At 38.5% G+C, this 19,464-nt stretch overlaps 1 protein-coding gene across 2 annotated transcripts in view; it reads right to left on the bottom strand.

The window, feature by feature from the left end:
• The window catches only part of slc12a5b (solute carrier family 12 member 5b), a 29,034-nt gene extending 9,856 nt beyond the window's left edge, over window positions 1-19,178 (bottom strand). For both annotated transcript variants that reach the window (XM_079673550.1, XM_079673551.1), the window contains exons 1-11: window positions 19,056-19,178; window positions 7,828-7,931; window positions 7,493-7,633; window positions 6,005-6,151; window positions 5,075-5,129; window positions 4,867-4,997; window positions 3,812-4,059; window positions 3,518-3,729; window positions 3,057-3,224; window positions 2,518-2,616; window positions 2,326-2,383 (exon numbers count right to left, since the gene is read on the bottom strand). In XM_079673550.1, the coding sequence (XP_079529676.1) occupies window positions 2,326-2,383; window positions 2,518-2,616; window positions 3,057-3,224; window positions 3,518-3,729; window positions 3,812-4,059; window positions 4,867-4,997; window positions 5,075-5,129; window positions 6,005-6,151; window positions 7,493-7,633; window positions 7,828-7,931; window positions 19,056-19,092 (1,400 nt within the window). In that variant the 5' untranslated portion in view covers window positions 19,093-19,178. The remainder of the gene's footprint in view (window positions 1-2,325; window positions 2,384-2,517; window positions 2,617-3,056; window positions 3,225-3,517; window positions 3,730-3,811; window positions 4,060-4,866; window positions 4,998-5,074; window positions 5,130-6,004; window positions 6,152-7,492; window positions 7,634-7,827; window positions 7,932-19,055) is intronic.
• Window positions 19,179-19,464: the final 286 nt, after the last annotated feature.

Genomic DNA, 19,464 nt, shown 5'->3' with positions numbered 1-19,464 from the left:
AATATTATCCTTAAGAAATGTTTCAACACATTGTAGATTGTTATTTGTTTCCAAGTTACAGAAAATTAAACTTTATTGATCCTCAGTGCTCTCCTTTCTGCTTTTTCTCCTTTTCCCTCGTCTATTTCTTGTGTCAACTGTAATGAAAGTATTATCTCAATATGTTTCTTATTGTTTACAGCAAAATAATTTCCAATAAAACAGGATGACTCCACTCCCTGCTGTCCCCAGCTCTCTTTTTAATCATCCTCCCATGTGTTGTTCCTGATTGAGTCGCAGCACTTTCTCTAATAAATGTTGCTCGGCCTATTCCTACTGAGCTTGTTTGTACTGTACTGTCAACTAACACTGAAACAATTTTGACATCTAAATGATTCTGATTTAATCGACATATCTGTTAAACTGACCAAAGGTTTATGCATAAGCACCACTTTAAATAAATAAACAGAGATTTGGTTATGCGTTTTAAAAAATATTGTCCTTTATCTTTTGATGGATATTATGTGTTATAGTTTAAATGGTTTCTCACGGCTGCATTTCATTTCACATCCCACCATGAACCTGCTTTACTATTTACTTTGTCTTTAAAGACTCTCATGCAGCTGACCTTAGCCCCTTAACTTATTAAATCTTCTTTCAAAATGTTTCTATATCCATATTAAAATCACTGACTCGGGTATCTATTACTTTCTTTCTGAAATGTCTCCCAATCAGTCTTCTCATATATCCATGTCCCTTCCCTGCCTTTCTGTGGTTAACAATGCACAAATGTTGACTTAACGTAACACTGGGTAATGTTAGTTCCCTATGGTTCCTTGTTGATACACATTCCGATCACACATTGGTACCATATGGTTGGAAACTAGCGTGAGATAAAGATGCCTTTTTGATGCTGACATCTATCCCATCATTTTTTCTCTCGACCCCCCCATAGTGTGTAACTTGCAGTCAAATCCTGAAACCACAAATTAATTTAGTTTTTGCTCCTCTATTTCCTCAAGAATGTTTATATCCAACTTTTTAGATGGAGTGTAGTAGATTATGAAAAACTTCTTCCACTAATTCCACACTTCTAGTACTTCATATAATCACTCCTTACACCTAGTACCATAGTGAGTCCCCTGTTTTACAAACCGGACACACTCCAGCATATTTTCTTACTTTTTTTTTATTACTCATATAACACAAAATCGAGTTTAACCCAGTCATTTTGAATATTATTATATGTAATATTATATTATGTATTTCCCCCCCTCTTATATCACCCAACACATGCTGATTCTTGACTGTAAGTTGATCTGATCCCTTTCTACTCCCATCTCAACAGTTATATATCCAAGTGTTTCACTGCTGCTTTAACCAGAACAACCTGGATCATCTCAGTGTTAGACTTTCTGTCAGATGTTGCCTTTATCACTCCACTATAAATCATACCAGTTTCGTTTTTTCCTTCCATGCTTTCTTTGGTCCTCTGCAGCATATCGCTCTTTGTCATATTCTCTTCCATTAATCTTTTTTTCCCTTCTCAACCCTATAAGTTGCACAAGATAAATGTTTCCTTCATTTATATCTGCTACTCCTCCCCCTCTCATGTCAACACTTCAAAGCCCCAAAAGGGCAAAATTCTGATGACCTCCACGTTTACAAATTCCCTCTCCACACTTACCATATTCATCAATCCCCACACCACCGATTAAGCATACCTTAGCCACATGCCCAACTGATTGGCTGTCAAAATACTCTTTGGTATTTCCCCTCTGACATTCAAGCAATCCTTAATATATTATTTCACGTGAAGGCATTGATCTCATTATGTACCTTTGAATTCTCAGAGGTAACATGAGGTTGTTCAGGGAATATAACTGCATTCATACATCCTGCCTTAGTTATTCTCCTCACACTCTCCTTCTTTATTTCACTACATCATTCTCTTAAGACGAGCCGCCATACAACATCTGTCTCCCTTCTCTCATCACTACTGGTTCCCTCTTCCTCCCTGGTCTCCAGTCTCTTGCTGTAGCACCTGTTTCCCTGCCTGCCCTCCTGTCAGAGCAATACATATTATTTTTCCAGGACTATCCTTACCAGATGTTCCAGACAATTACCGAAAAGAAAAAATATTTTAGGTCCAGATGTTCCTAAAGCCCAAACCAGTTTTGTAATAAGTAAGGCAGCACATTGAGTCATCCAGAGCAACATATTAAACAGCATCAATTTAAACCTTCATCAACATTGACTGGTTCAGCTCTCTCTACCAAAGATACACAGTGAAAAAAAACATAACAATTTGATTACATTTACACAAATCAACATAGTTATACTCACTTGTCCCTTAGGACTACTCCTTCTATACAGGCACCAAACAGGATCACAGTGGACATGTCTGGGAAAAAGCTGTTAAGAAGTGTATTTTGAAACTTTTTAAATCAAAATATTATGATAACATGCAGATCGTTAAATAGAACACATCAATTAGCTCCTCACAGTTTTCTCTTTTTTTTGCTCAGTGAAGGATACACACAATAGAGGTGGTGGTGATCGCTGCAATCGTGCCAATGGGGATGGACTTTTGAGCATCACGCAGGTCTCCGGAGCGGTTGGAGCCCGCCATGATACCTGTGAGTGGAGCAAAATGAAATAATCAGGAGGTTTTGCACCTGCATGCATGGTAAGCTTCTTTTTACGTCACTCTGATGTATTTATTTTTGGATGCAATATGCTCGACTACGTTCGTCAGCAATTTGCTTACATTGTCTGCCTGCTGCATGATGCTGTGCAGGTAGCATACAATTCGTTTTTTTTACAGTTCTTTTTAGAGGTTTCTTGAACAAACCTCCCTGTCACTTCTTGAAACATTACAGATTAAATTGGATCCAAAACAAAAAAGTTTCAGGCTGCCAAAAACAAAACCACAAGTTGAACTGCAGAGACATTAGTCATTCTTCCTTCTATCATGTTACATTTTAGCCCATTATTATATACAAATATTGATAAGAGCAGCTTTAAATGTAGATTTGATATGGAGAGTCCTTTTGGGCCTGTCTGCTGCTGCTAACCTGTGACAGATGGGAAGTATATCCCGACCAGCAGGGTGAAGAAGCTGGTAATGTCAGCCAGGACGTAACGGTTAGAGCCGGATGGAGGACTGTCTGGATCGGCTTCGGATGCAATCCCTCGCTTCTCCAGGAACATCCCTTTTTCCAGGTAGTTACCAAACAGGTTTTCTTAAAGACAGAGGAGCATTTAAATGAGAAAGTGAGGTGGATTTACCCTCATTCTGACGATTCAGAGAGAGGGTGTGATTTGAACATCTCAAGGTTCAAAGATCCAAGATTAAAAGGCTTTATTGTCACACGCACAAAAGCTACAGTGTAGTTTTGGCAATAACAATCTTAAGTACCAGGCCTCCAACAATTGAACATGAAGATTTATAAGACATAAAACTATACAAATAGGCCAATGAGAAACATAAATATTATTAAATAGATGACAGCACTTCACAAAGCTCATCTCTTACCTGCCAGGATGCCACTGGTGACCCCTGGGATGCCCTGTATCTCTGTCACGTTGTTGTTGTTAAAGTATTCGTCACAAGTGGCATTGAGGCTGTCAGAATCACAGAAGGTTCTCCACAGTTTGGTGGTGACAGTTTCATTGTCTATATCCATGACTTTTGCACAGATGTCATATCCTTTAGACATGAGAGTTCGATTTCCCAGGAGGCAGACGCTGTAAAGTAAGTCGGCACGTCATTGTCATAAACTCAGATCAGCGGCATGGACTTAGACCAGTGAACAAACGAGTTACTTACGGGAAGACGGGGGGGTCAATAGCTGTCTTGATGACTCCGGCATAAACAGCCACGATGGAAAGGATGACACAAGCCAGGAAGACGAGGGCCAGCTTGTTCACATATTTGACCCCCACAAACACTAACAGTGACATTAAGCTCAGCACGATGGTGCCGTACACCCGCATGTTGTTGAGGAGAGCCTCCTCGGCCTCAGGCCCCTCCAGGCCCTCAATCTTAAAGATGGCTGCCTGAGGAAGGATGTAAATCTGAAAGAATGGAAACATGGAGGGAGAAAAGCAGAGGCAGAGGGTCGACAATTAACCAAGGTACATCTATGATAGAATGCTGCCTAAACTTGGAGTGCTTTACATTGGATCTACTCATCAATTCAAAGCTTTTACAATGAGAAATACAACTAAACAAGCCGCATTTTAATTACAATGTATATGTATATGTTGTCAAATCAGAAAGTTTGCTTATTATAATAGAGTGGACATATTTGATTAGTTGATCGACAGAATATTAACTGGCAAATACTTTGATATTGATATAATTGTATTTATTTTTTAAATGTAAAGATTTACCTGGTCCCATCTTCACAAATATGACTGTTTGTTATTTTGTTTCTCATATAATGAATTCAATATTTGGGGGGTTTGAACAGTTAGTAAGAAGGACCAACTAATAATATATTAACTTGCGTTTTATAAAATACATTTTCTGATCTTTTTTAAACAGAATGATAAATTGACTGATAATAATAATAATAAGCAGATTGTTTTCATTACGACATGTTCTCCTTACAATGGTATGCTCTGTTATGATCGAACATCGAACTTTTTTTCTAACCATTCCAGTGTTGCTTGTAATATATGACTATCGAGTCATTTAACGGAAAATCCCTGAAGTCATACCAGTGAGCCAGCTGCAGATACAATAACAGGACTAATAAATGATAAGTCTGTGCTTTTCCTTTCATGACATGCCAAAATGCTTGATGCAAAAAATACTTTCCTAGAAAAAGCCTTTAAAAACAATAAGCATTTTATTATTTGATAATCAAAGCCACTTACCAGCAGAATTTCAATACAGCCAAGAATGTACATGGCACCAGCAAAAGTGGTGCCTAAGTAGAAGCAGATCCCGACAGCTCCACCAAACTCTGGCCCCAAAGAGCGAGAGATCATGTAATACGAACCTCCAGCTGCAAGTCACAAACACACAGAAGGGTCAGAGCACTGATCTGTCACACCCAATTAATACTCTTAGATATCCACTCACCTGGTACGACTCCATTTGTTGCGATGGCACTCATGGAGATGGCTGTGAGCATTGTCTGGATGAAGCAGAACACAACAGAGGAGGGTTAGGGGACTGAGAGGTGGGCACCTCAGATTTAATGTGGCAACAAGACCTTGATCAAACAACCAACAGCACAAGAGTTATCAGGTCATGTTGAATTGTTCATCAAAGGGAGAACTACATTGTAAGGTATATTGATGAAGAGTATTATTGACCAACAACATTTGAAAAGGCTTTGGTTAATTGCAGGTAAACATTTTGAATTGCAAAAGATGCTTAAACACATTGAAAGAAATGCAATCTGTAAACCATTGGTTATTGTCTGACACAATTGAGCTTTTATTAGCTTCAATTAGCTAATTTTGAAGCAATCCAAATGTAGATGTTGTCCCTGAGCTCCAACTCCATGCACCAAAAAAGGAAGTCTTTCCTCTCGCTACAACAGAACCCTCCAAATATTGCCCTGTAAACATCTCACAAGATATCATTACATATTAGATTGCATATAGCCTATTCCAACATTTCTACTTTGTGTTTTGAGCTACATTTCTGGATTTTGTTTATCAGTTATATGGCATGCCTTGGGTTAGCTCCTGGCTAGTTGGTTGTTGGCGTAGCATCGAATAACAGAATCCAACAGAGGAATGCTGGTGGGGTGTCAGTGTGTTTATTGGCAGATCGGCTCATGCCAGGATGTCACCTTCAGAATCTGTGCAATGTCATTTTGAATTTTACAGCTTTTTTTGTATTGTAACAGCCTGAAGTGTAATCACATGCTACCCAAATGGTGTATGTGTGTGCCTAAGAACCACTTTGGATTTATATAATATGTTGTTTACAGATCTATTCTACTGACTTATTTTAATTTTACAACAGTTTTCTGAGAAGAGATCATGTTACAACACTCACTGTGGAGCAACAGATGAAGACAATTATAAAGGAGCCAAAGACGCCTCCAACCCCGACCATCCAGGTCATCCGCAGGAAGAGGATCACCCCGAAAATGTTCTGGATACACGGCAAGTACACACCTATCAGAGTACCCAGCTGTGGAGCCTGAGAAACACAAAGATGAAAGTGATCAGCAAAAAGTTGCTCTGTTATTGTTCTCAGTCTAGCTCAACTTACTTTCCGTGAAAATTCATTTAAATGGGGGTTTAATCTGAGAGTAAATGCACTTTTGTGTCCAGTCTCCTTAACTAGTGTTCCTTAATATCATGATTGTTGAAGCAATCTTTTAATATATATAAGAGGTTTATTCTTCTCAAACACAGAAAGATGAACATCTTGTGAAAAGAAGAAGAGGAGGACAAGTAACATCTCTACTTCCTTCCATTTAGTGTACATTACAAATCTACACACATGAGAGTCACAATTCTCACATTCGTAAGGTTGGTCCATTGGGCCAAATGTTAACAAAAGCAGCTGCCTGCATTTTATGTTATATTACTATGTCTTTTACCCTTAAATTATAAATGTCTAAACTGTATCCGTGCAAACAATTGCTAACGATATCAATAAAGTTACAGTGTACAGAATAGACCACATCTGAAGTGTTTTTGAGTGTTTCAGACTCTGCAGAGAGCTCTATGCGTGTGATACGGAGCTGACAGATCAAAGGCACTGCTTGTTTCTTCGTCCACAGGGGAAACGCCGTTGAGGGAGAGCTTGAGTTGCTCTTGACAGCCGGCTCTGAAGGACTCTTCCAGTGTCTCAGGAGCCTCTTCATAATGTGCTTAACCTAAGCACCTTTGTCCGTCTTTCCTTGCAGACTTCATTTCTCAAACGAGTGCAAAAGCAAAAGTGCAAAAGTAAAGAAAGGGGTTTCTTCTTCTCAAACACAAAGAGAGACTAATCTGTTGGAAAGGAGGAAGACACATCCCTTCCTGTCTTCTTGTCTTAGGTCTATTTATCATTTACATTACAATTAGTTTATGCAAATATAATTCATGTTTTAATACACTATGATGAATACGTATGCACCTATACGTTTGTGTCCCTGTCTATTTAAAAAACAAAGTACTTTTAAAAGACTACAAAATGTCACACACCTGAATATGCCTTTCAAGTCAAGATTTATAATTTCATGTTATTGTTTGTATTCCCTGTTGATCAAACCATACTGTCCTACAACAGATACAGTTGCCCTTCTTTGATTGAGTTAGAAATCGGGCTAACTTTGTCCAGGATCATTACAAAGATCACTTTACTATGGACTCACTTAAAAAAACAAAACATTTTTACAATAACTGTAAGGAATATTGCAGTCTATTTGATTATTCTCTTAAATTGAAATGTCAGCCCAGTCTCCTAAAGCACTGACAAATGACTTTTATGTCATGTAACGTCATCTGGGAGAAAATATGGTTCCCTTTGAAATGGGATTGAGTCCTCTACCGTGACAGGTTTTTTAGACGGACGAGCCCCCTCCTCGTTATTCTCGGCCTCTTCATGCTCTTTGCTGCCCGTTGGCAGGTTTGAGTAGTTGGCAAGACTGCTGAGCAGAGAGGAGACCATTGGACTGGTATCCATTTCCTCCTGCAACCCACACACACACACACACACACACACACACACACACACACACACACACACACACACACACACACACACACACACACACACACACACACACACACACACACACACACACACACACACACACACACACACACATTAGTCGTGACAATGTGAAAATATGTTTTGAATTTAGCTGTGAAAACTATCCCCACCTCGAACAGAGCCATAGTCTTGCCGTCATACTGCTGAGTCTTATCCACACTGCCGGCTGCGCTGCTGTTGATGAAGGGACTGCTTTCTTTGGGAAGTCCATCAACTGAAACACAGAAACACCAGCCAGCACAGTTAGAGCTGATTCCTCACCACTCACAGCTGTTTCATGCTGGAACTAAGGGACTTACAAAAACATGTCTAAACACATCCAAACCAAATTGCACTGCTAAAAACGAGAAAATCAGAAAAGATGAAAACATAGTAGAGCTAAGATTACTCAATGTTTGAATCGCTGTGAAAAGTCGTTACTTTACATTTAGACACCGGGATTGGAGTGGTAAAAGTTGCTATTTCCTTAATTCCCAGCGTCCTCACCCCACACCCACCCCCAGTTCCTTACCATATATTCTTCATCTTATTCTTCAACAGCACACTTGTTGTCTATGTAATTTCAGATTTTTCCGCTGCATTTGACAAGGACTTGCTTGTTTGATTGAGGGAGTGGCCCCCTCATCCCCATCAACAGATTGGTCATAGAAGCTGACATGGATACCCTGCTTCCCCCTTCTAAAGGGAAACGATTGCCGCTAATTTAGGTCCTTTTTAAGGCTGCCATATCAGTTTTTATGTTTCCCTCTTTTTATAGGATTAGGTGCAGTGAACCCTTCCTCCTTGATCCAAGTCATCATAGTTTTCTCACCCTTATGACCTCACAATATATGACATCTCTTAGCCTCCTTCCTCTTTATCTACCTCTGAAGTAGTGAGTCTAAAAACTGTAATTTACAAGAATCCTGTACCTCCTGAACAACAATAAACAAATGCATGTCCCACAAAGGTTTTAGGATCCAGACGGCTTTTAAAAGCCTGTGTGCGTTATGAAAAGAGACACACAAGGGGGGAACATCCTGCAGCTCCTGGTTGGTGAACGTCACACAATCAAGTCATCTCTTTCTATTCCCAAGCTGCAGCAGTATTATAAACTAATCTTTAAAGCAAAGGGAGAGTCTAATGCCAGCCAAACTGCTCTCACGCGGCACATAATCCTTTGAACGATGGACTGCTGTCCTAAAGATGTGCTGCCTGTCAAATTGGATTAGCCAGCGTTTCAATATTTCATTTTTTTGTTGCTGCATGAAGGATTAGAGCTTTTTTCAGCTCTCTATCAATACCTGAACACAACACATTTAAATAAATATAAACAGACTCTCATTAGTTACATGTAACGTCCTTTGAAATGTTTTACGGACTAGTGTGACCTCTGTGGTGATAATAATGATGACTTCTACTTCTACTCTAGAGTCTCAGCTACAAACCACCTGAGTATTCTTTAATCCGCCATCTTTTTTAAATCTGCATTGGAAGCTCATTTCAGTTCTTTGCTTTGAGTGAAATCAGCTTTCAAAATCATGTTTCACTAAATGCCTTTGTGAGATTGTGTTTGTGATGAGGTCATAATCAGTCGATGTATAAGTATTGTCTGCGTTGTTACATAAGGGGTAAAGTACAAGTTCTTCATATTCCTGCTGTCGTGTTGTTCAGTTGTGCATGTGTTTGGCTAAAAGGTCAATCAAATGTACATCATGTATTAAAAGGGGAGATGCTATGAAGTTATTGTGGTGGAAATTCCACACTTAATCACCTTCTGGTAAGAAAATAACAAATATATAAGCTTAAACCAAAGTTGTGTTATTTATTAAAGAGTTCTAGCATTTAACAGAATCAATCATATTTCCAGCTGGAAAGGACAGAGGACCTGCACAAGTAGATGGTACCAGGATCTGACCCCGTTACGAAAAGCAATGTCATTTATACAGATGAGACACAGGAAGGAAGGCAATCCACATTACAGTCCTAAATTGGGTGGGGGGGGGGGGGGGAGACAGAAGGGGAAGCGCAGCATGTTAATTACAAGCCCTAATATCCATATGATAATTGTCTGACAATGGTCAGGGCGACACCCTTCTGTCGGACAACATTTTGCAGTTGTCATTACAAAAAAAGATATAACCTTTTCAAATATGAGGTTCAGTTTGAATTGATTTATATATCTCACAGAGTTTATTCACACGTTATCCACAGCAGATGAGGCAGATTAGCTGAACCAAACCGTTCACAGTCAGGATCTCACCTCTGTTTTGCTCCTTTTGACTCGCAAGGACTGCTAAAAATATATTCATGTCACGCAACAAAGCTGCATCTCAAATGTCTGTCTTTTGCTGCTAGAATGGTTATCCTACATAGGAACGACAGACATTCTCTGAAATCATTAAATGTGTTTTTATATTCTAGATATTTAATCTTATTTCTTTAAAATTATATTATTTTCTGAAGCAATTTGCTGCAGCACAAGGGGGAAACTGCACAGGATGCAAATTCAGACTGCAAATCATGGTGGTCATCTGGAAAAATATGTTTTTTTTTTAAAATAACCAATTCTTTTAGTCTGGTAGAGCTACCTGGGGGGCTGCAATACAAGAGGAAGAACATACTTTTTGTCTTCATTGTTGGCTGTTACAAGCAGAAGTGCTCTGTCTGAGGATTTTTGCTTCTAGTTTGAGCTTATAAGTGGCTATAAAATGTAATTTGGCCTGAGGTGACAAAACAACCCAAATGAAGCACTTTTCCTCTGTCTGTGGCACCTTAGAAAACCTGCAGTCTTTGTGGGCCTGATGATACGGCACATCTGACGGTATCAAAGCACAGACAACACATACCCTTTGATTACACAACAAGGAAAAACCATTGGCCCATAGATAAAAGATTGTCAAAAGTGACCTACACAGATACACTCTTGTTACTGAAGATAACTAAGGGGCTTATGTTGGTTTGTGAACAGCAAGGTCATCTATTCAGTTGTAAAAGCTTTTGTTATCTAAGGGTATCCACAAAAAGGTCATGCCACCCAAACATTGCCACAGAAACGAAAACTACAGACTTAAATGTAAAATATAATCATGAAGCCCTGCAGGTGAAGAAGCTCAATAAAGCACCAGGGAACCTGTGAGTTTATTTGAGGTGATGAGATGCCGCAGTGCTGAGAACGAGACGTAGTGTGTGGACTTTGTCCTGAATGTGCGGGTCAACTCAGAACAAACCATCCCATTTAGCCCCATGTTCATTGTGTCCACACAAAAAGCTGCCCCAGGATCAGATCTTTTTTCTAATGCTTTATATGCTGCACTGAAACTCATTTCTAAACTACCTCTAAAATACAAAATTGTATTAACCTTCATATGTAACTTATACAGGATGGCTGGGTTTGTTAGCTTATTTGCTCTTCAAAATTCTGAAATGACAAAAGCCTAGAAATTAGCTTAAAACTGCAGGATCGTCCACGTTTATTTCAGATGTATTGTTCATTCAACAGCAATTTGTACTATTTTTTATTGTATTTTCTTTATGTTTTTTTACATATTTTATTTAACTTCCTTCTTGATATTATTCCTCATATTCAGATTTTTTTAATTAAAGTCTTAATGCAATTACATACATTGGTTTTGATTGTAAGCAATTATTGTTGGCCTTAACTGGCCCAGTTGGTCATTTCTAACTGTGTAAACCTAAGGCAGGTAATCATTTACGTATATATATATTCAAACAACAATCTGTTAACGAGTACACGTAAGTCTGTACAGAAGGTCATGGAAATGGATCCATCAAATAGTTTTTGGTTGCCCAAGGTAAATGAAATATACAAAATGATAGTTGAATTACAGAAACAAATGTGTCTTACACAGAACATATTTGCACATACATATCAGATTTTAATGTTCAGTAGATTTAAACGATTTCTTTATTGATAGATGACCTTTTTCTACATCCCTGTTTAATCCTCAGGATAGACAGCCATGACCTATTGATACGAAGTGATCAGCTCAAAACAAGAACATCACTGCAGAATTAATAGATCTGAACATGTTTGTAATGATGCTGCCATGACCTGACTGCCGATGAAAGGCAGTACTCGGTGTAGATTTGTACCCTTGATGTGACATGGCTATTACAAAATGGACAGTTTATACCGGCTTTTAAAAGCTTAATAGGACGCAAGCTCAAGAGGATTATCCAGCAGCTGCTGGACACAGGAAGGCAGAAATTAACTTCTGCATGTTGGAAAAATGCATCAGCTGGACAGACAGAAAACGGTACCCGTAGCTCGTTTATTTTCACCTCGCTGCTGTAACTGAGGAATTAAAGCTAATTCCATGAAGTCATTTGTTTAATTTAAATAATTCTCCTGACTGACACTTTCTTTTCCCTGTCAGTGTGCCTACGTGTGTGTCTCTCTTGCAGATTGCAGTCAGCTGGGATGACACTGAAATGTGAAGCTTTCTGAGAAAAATAACATTGACAAACTAGTCATCAAAACATGGATCGAAGTACAGTTTTCCTGCCACAAATGATGTCATCCCTTGGACCTCTATACAGTGGATATATCCTCTGTTTGTGATGTAAATATAATGAATATAATACAGAATAGTTACACCTGTTGGACTCAACACCTAATGGATGGATTGACATGCAACCTTTGTGCAGACATGTTTGCTAAAAGATTTATCCTATATTGACTTTTGAGATTCCCTGAACTCTAATCTTGCACCCCAGGTCAAATTGTAATTAGTCTAATATTTGGTTGATGACTTAATACCTGCAAAACTATAAAACTGCTTCTTTCACCTATGAGACACTATTGGCTGTTTTTAATCACAGTTTGACAGGCTTGCATTGATTAAAGGAGTCAGTCTGCTGACATGCCAGCTAACAAGAACTCAGCTCAGAGGGCCATAAAGTTGCGATTCACTTATTTGTATTTGAAGTTATGCTCTGCTTGGCTCGCAGATGACTGCTTAAAGCATAACATTATAATCTCACACCCTCTCCAATATCCTTTAGCAGTCAATAAATGTTAAAAAGTAATCTGGAGGTTATTATGTTAATCATTGGATCATGGAGACACGCTCAGCCTCTCAATAGCAGCAAGAGTTATTGTTTCTCAATAAGTTGGAACCAATACAATACATCTTAACATACAGCCTTCTTCTTCTAATGAATACATGCTTGCACTTAAAGACATGTCTTATATTAAACCAGGATTATTCAGCAGTTGGAAAACCTTTTTTCTGGTCCAGTGTTTTCTACACATGCAAAACACATGAAGACACAAAAGCCCACCAGCAATCTTGATCAACTTCAATTATGCAGGTCAGCAGAATAGCAGTGATGCAAAACATCTCACTTCTTATAGGAATTTGCAACAGGTTTAGCAGATAGCCGTAAGCCTTTATTTTAATTTGAAATACAAACAAAACGTTTACATGACCTTTTCTCAAATGTCCTCTTGCATAAACTCCTGATGTTTATGTGATGGCTGATAACAATTTAAAAACAAACAGCTCTTCATCAGCCGCACAGACACGAACATGGGCGCATCCATCAACAAGTCAACCGATCTCATCACGGAGCTTCAAAACAATAAACCAGCCTCAACATTTTCCAGATGTCAAGCTTTTATGTTTAACAATGATCAAAACATGCCGCTCCAGGAAAGGACGTGTTTGCGAGAGAGAATAGAACTCAGTTACTTGTGAGTGTTGGCGCCTTTTGTAGATATGTCTCAGCTGTTAATGAGACCACCCTGTTCCTGTGCTTGTTCGCATGTTTGAGTCAGGGGGGATGTGATGAGAAGATTCAATTAATTCAATACAACACAGGCCTACATACTGTATTGATAGCTAAGGTATCAAATAAATACAGGAGGTAAAAAGTAATGTCCTGCTTATTTGTCATGGGGGAGAGAAATGCAAGGGTTGAGCCGAAAAAGACTTTCTTACAACTCATCTGTACTTTTTTGATGTAAACAAATCCTGCTACTGAGTGTTTCTACATTATATCAGGGAGGTGTGACGACCCCTCCCCCCTTCTGCCTGGCTGTGCTCCCTGCCTTGCTGTCCTCTGGCAGGTACTGGGAGTGTCGTCCTGTTTGTGCCCGCCCATCTAGAGGCGGAGCCTCAAGAAGGTGTAAAGGTTGCCCAGCTGCAAGGTTCAGTCTCTGACTCTGATTCTGATCCTGGTCTGCTGCAGCAACCTCAGTCTACAGCCTGTGTTCGGTTTGATGCACCCTGCAACATGCTACAACACACTTCCACACACTTCCACACACTTCCACACACTGCTGACACGACTGACAGTCTGATTCTTACGTACACTATTCCTCAGAGGTGTTTTTCGTTAACCTGTTAAATAAACATATATTTGGCAGTTAACTCTGTGTGGCCTCCCTATTTGTTTCCAGCCTTAAGGAAGGTTGTAACAGGATATAATGATCAATATATAGCTTGATGCTTTTCTTCCAATACTTTTCCTTCACATAGCATGGTTGGGTATTGAAACCATGCCAAACTAAATGAAAGTAAAAGCAAAAAGCTACTTTGGGAATGAGAGAGTCAGATTAAATGTTTTTTAGATGCATGCAAGGGGAAGAAAATGGTGACTTGGATAAGTAAACTGATGGATATTAGAAAAGAAAGATAGACCGTTAAACAACCACAACACTACAGTTGCGGTCCGAAATGATAAAAAAAGTTTGTTCATTTCACAAAGAAATACTGGAAATCCATTCATTTTTACTCAAACATTTACTTTCTGTTTATCTTATAAAAGGTATGTGCTGCAGGTTGAACGTTTCTATTAAATATTCCTGTTAACTTTCCATACTCATTTGACAAAATTCTCAACCATCATTTCAAATTCGAATGATACTAATAAAGCTGGCAACATAATAAGTTATTGTCACAAAAATACAAATATGAGCAAGTATCTCTATCGAAACTTCCCGCCTTTCTCACCCTAACTACCAATCCTTGTAAGCAACTAAAAAATAAATAGGCCTTCTTTAATTTTTGTTTCGAGGAAATGTATTTCAAAGGAAGAGTAATTTGTGTATTTGTTGGGGACCATTTTCAGTGGGAGATTTGGTGCTGTAGTGGTAGGAGTATTCCAGGCAGCTGGTTTGGTGTAGGATTGCGGAAACCGCTGTTCATCGTAATGAAGACGCGTGTCAGTCAAACAACAGCTCCTTCATGTGTTTTTTTTGTAACAGTTTTTGAACAGCAAGGTAGCTTGATGGCACAGAGACATCTGTGAGTGGAACACTGAGGGTGAACTATAGGAGGCAAAGTGATGAGGAAGAAAAGGTCAGACTACACTGTTCTCAATCATCTCTAATCTGAAGCAACTGGGTGGGAGAGATGTTGAGATGTTGGGGCACAGTGGGAGGATTAGATTAGGAAAGCTCTTCTCCCACTTTCCAGTTCAATTGCTCTGCTTCTGGATCTCAAAAGGTCAGCCTTTGTAATGTGATCATGGTCTTAGTTAAGCCATCAAAGAATCAGTAAGTCTTAAAGTTATTACCAGTAATATATCCCCATCCCCTAAAGCTGACATTATCTTTATTTTAATGAAATGAATAATGTGCTATGTTAAAGGTGACTACAAACACACACATCAACTGTCTCTGTTGGCTCTATGCAGCTTTAATCTAACTTTTTTTGTTTTTGGCCACACCTTCACTGCTTTGGAAGGTTTAGCAGCTAAAGCGCCAGATATTTCCTTTAAGAGTTATGGGGAAATTAAAGCTTTATAAGATAATATCATGTCTGCGATATCTTTACAGCTGGGTGTGTTGCCCCCGCATGGACAGAGCAAAACAATAAATGCATTTATGGAAACAAAATAGCCTGCTATCTCTGCTTCTTCAGAGGGTACATTTTTGACTGTAATGCTTTTTTTCATTTTGGATATCTCTTTCAATCAATGCTTCTTCAACTGTCCAAAAGAATGTTGTTACTTAATGACATCTTGTTTGGGATGCTGTCATCATGTTGTCATACAAAATGGACTTTCAACCATAAAAACAAAAAAAGAAAGTGCAAAAAATTGAATGGAAATAAAATGTACCAAGCGCTTACATTAAACTCATTGAGCTGGATCAATCTACGAAATTGTGTTTTTAAGATTCTAAATCCAACCTCGATCATATGTCCTTCAGACTCTTCATGGATTCAAGTCAGCGTCCGACACACTCCTCTGGCGCTATTCAGTAACTCACAATACATCAGAGGATAACTGACAATTACTCACATGACTTATCATCACATTGTTCGCTGTTCAATCCCCCGCCAACCTCCGTAATACACATCTAAAACACGCTGAAGGTAAAGGATCAATCTGATATGTCAAACTGTATCATCATTGTTGGACCCTGCTGACAAATGTCCTGAGCCAGTTTATTAAAGCTGTAAATCAGCTGAGGACACATCAGTGAAATTACTGAGGAGCAGCAATATTAAAATCCTTGACATGGCATTAAGAGAGCAGCTTTAAGTAATGCTGCCCTCCTCTGGAATGATGATTCCTGATGCACAAATACATGACTGCTCTTGTCTACAGAGACCAAACAACACACACATGTTCATGTTGAAGAATTATTCTAAATTCACAGTTAAAGCTTTAAGTAACTGCTGTTGCTTCCCATAGTATACGCCAGTTTGTTACAGGATGGTAATAAGTTCGCTGCTGCTTCTTTTACTATGGTATGCACTTATTGCAACAGGTTACTATTTGACCTTCGCCCTTGAGCTATGACCCTGACAAAAACTATAAATCACCATATGCATTAGGAGGAGAATCGGCTCTCGCAAATGTTTCAGGGGAACGTTGTCTTTCGGTGGAATTACAATGGTGAACACTCTGCATTATTGTATGGGCAATCAGACAAATTGATTCTGATTCAAACACCATGGATGAGCTAACGACATCTGGCACGCAGATTAAGTCCATGTCAGCAGGCTGTGGTTGTGCTTTGGAGGGCAAGAGGTGCATACATATCAGACCAACAAATTCATATTTGGGATATATGCTTATTTGCATTAATCTTGCTGAGAGTTAGATTAGAAGATTGATACCCTCCAATAATAAATATGAAGCTAGAAGTGAGATAGCTTAGCTTAGCACTGGTGTGGTCCAAATGTAACCAAATCGGCCTACCAGCACCTCAAAAGTTCAGCATTTTTTAAATTAGTAATATAATAACATTGTTTCTGTAGCATATTTTTACACATTTTGACAGTTATAGGCCAGCTTCTCCCTGTCTCTTGACTAAGGTAATTGGTCGCTAGCTACTTTTTTTGTTTACTATATATACAGAGGAGTGGTATCAACCTTTTATTCTAATTCTCTTTAAGATAAAAAATAAGCGTATTTTCTAAATGTTGAACAGTTCCTATTAAAGGAAAAAACTGGAACTGTTTTTCTGAGTTAAGTCTTCCTTCTTACCCAGATGTCTGCATGTGTTAGGCAAAGTGCTGCTCAGCATAAATATCTGGAAGCAGTTATCTAAAATATAAAACAATATGATCACATTTCAGCTTGTTCTGTGTCAGAGGGCAAATCAGCCTATTCCCCTACATTCCTTTAAGTAGAGTTAGTAGATGTTTTCCCTGTCAGCCAGTAATCATTCACTTGAGAGAGGGAGGGCAGGAAAAACATTGTTTACTGGGAAGCAATTTAGTCAACACTATCCTGCTGGAAGTGATTCATCTCAATAAAGTGCTCCGACTCATAAAAGCCAACAGCAGTTTGTTCCTACTCGAGGGTTGTGACCCCTGCTGGGGGTCAAACATAAGTCCCAGGCGTCATCACATTTATAACAGGATATGAGCACAGAAACAAAAGAAGATTTTTACTTAAAAACATTTGTACATAATCTTAGACATTCTTTGATATTTGTTCTTTTGAATTACTTTACAATTTCACCGTGGAGGCTTTTTAAAAATAAAGCAAGATTGTGAAATTCAACACTTTGGTCACGACTGAACAACTCTTTGTCATGAAATGTATAAATGTATGATCCACGGACAGTAAATCCTACCAGCTGAGGTAACCCTTTGACCTTTCCTCTAGCACTACCACAAAGTAGTAGTAGGTTTAGATTAACATATCATGACAACTATTGTCTGGAATGCATTGAAATTTGCCAAAGATATTTAAGGTCAAGATCCAGATTTCTGATCCTTGACTTTCCTCTAATATAAACTTTTATATTATGATAAACTATAAATAGGCCACATAAATCATACTATTAGTATGGAAATTCATACCCCCTTCAGGGTGAATTGTTCTAACTTTGTTCCCCTGACTTTTCATTCAGCTGAAAGCATGCTTTGTATATGGTGTGTGTTTGCATGTTTAATCTTTTCCAGTCTGAACTGACCTACTGTATGAGGGCAATTTCACACCATCTGCCCCCAGAGCTCATAGTGACCGACCAAAAAGACAAGACACCGAGACGAGAGGCAGCGCCTGCAACCTGACACCTTCTGTGGTAAACTGTGAACAAACTTTGAAATGAATAGTTCAGAAATGTTAAACGTATACTTGATATAAAAGACACAACTCATACATGAGGACTAGCTGACAACAAACAATCGAAAAATAAAAACATGATTGTTGGAAATGAATGACTGTATAAAGCATTTAAGCATGAGATTATTGCAAAATCTATTTTTAAATCAGGGCATTTCTCTTTTTGAAATAGACGTGGTGTCAGTTAGACTGTGTAAAGCATTTAAGAATTTGTCTGAAAACTATATTTATTTGACTGCTTTAAATTAGTTTTTACTTTAAATATTATATGTTTTTCAGTTTAAACCTATATTTAATCTATTTGTTTTTATGTATTATATCCAGTAGAATAACAAAATCCTCACCTATGACCCTGTATTACTCACACATGGTGGCATTAGATGATTTTAAATAAAGACCTCCAAAAATGTGCATGACCTTGGTTTATCTCCTACACCAGCTGCCGTGTTTTGGTGGTATCTTCACTGTGCTGATGGTACTGTGGCCATGCAGTGATGGCTGACGTCTCTCCCATTTGAAATACTTTACTCTCTCTCTGTATTAGTCGTAATTAGTGGGTTGAAGATTACATGCCTTGCTCAAGGAAAGTTTGACAACTCAGATGGATTGTATTGTATTAAAATGTGTTCCTTCTGTTATGTCTGATGCCAAATATAAGCCACAATATAAGCAACACAAAACTATAAATATTCAATAAAATGTATTGAAAGGTCAACAACAAGACAGAGCTCACAGGGCTGTAGACACATTGATATATAACCTAATAGGAAAGTAATTTCATAAAAAGATTTAGCCAACTTACATTTTTTAGCAGCAATCCTACAGCAGTATTGAACCATCTGAACTCCTGCTGCGACTATTGATTACTGTATATATAATTTGATTGTATTGCCAGTGGACAGCGTACAGCCACCATCTCATAAATCTGTCATCTCGTCTGCTCTGTTCAAAGAGGCAGGACTATAATACTTTTCTGTTTTTGGTTCATATCCTGGTCACACTCCTGCGTACCACAAATGAAACCTGTTTATTCCCCCCTCTGGTGTTATGATGTAATTCAAATCATGACCTTTGAAAGGCAAAAGGTCATTGACCCTCTGTTGTAGTTTTATGGACACAAGGAGTTGAAATTCCTGGCATATGCAGTATCTGACCAATGTAACCCTCAATTTAATTTATGTTGTGATACCTCAGCTGTTTAGTGCTTATTA

The sequence above is a fragment of the Notothenia rossii genome (genome assembly GCF_949606895.1).
Source record: "Notothenia rossii genome assembly, chromosome: 4".
Classification (NCBI taxonomy): Eukaryota; Metazoa; Chordata; class Actinopteri; order Perciformes; family Nototheniidae; genus Notothenia; species Notothenia rossii.
The sequence above is the reverse complement of the archived record's forward strand: the minus strand, read 5'-3'. Positions and strand labels throughout refer to the sequence as shown.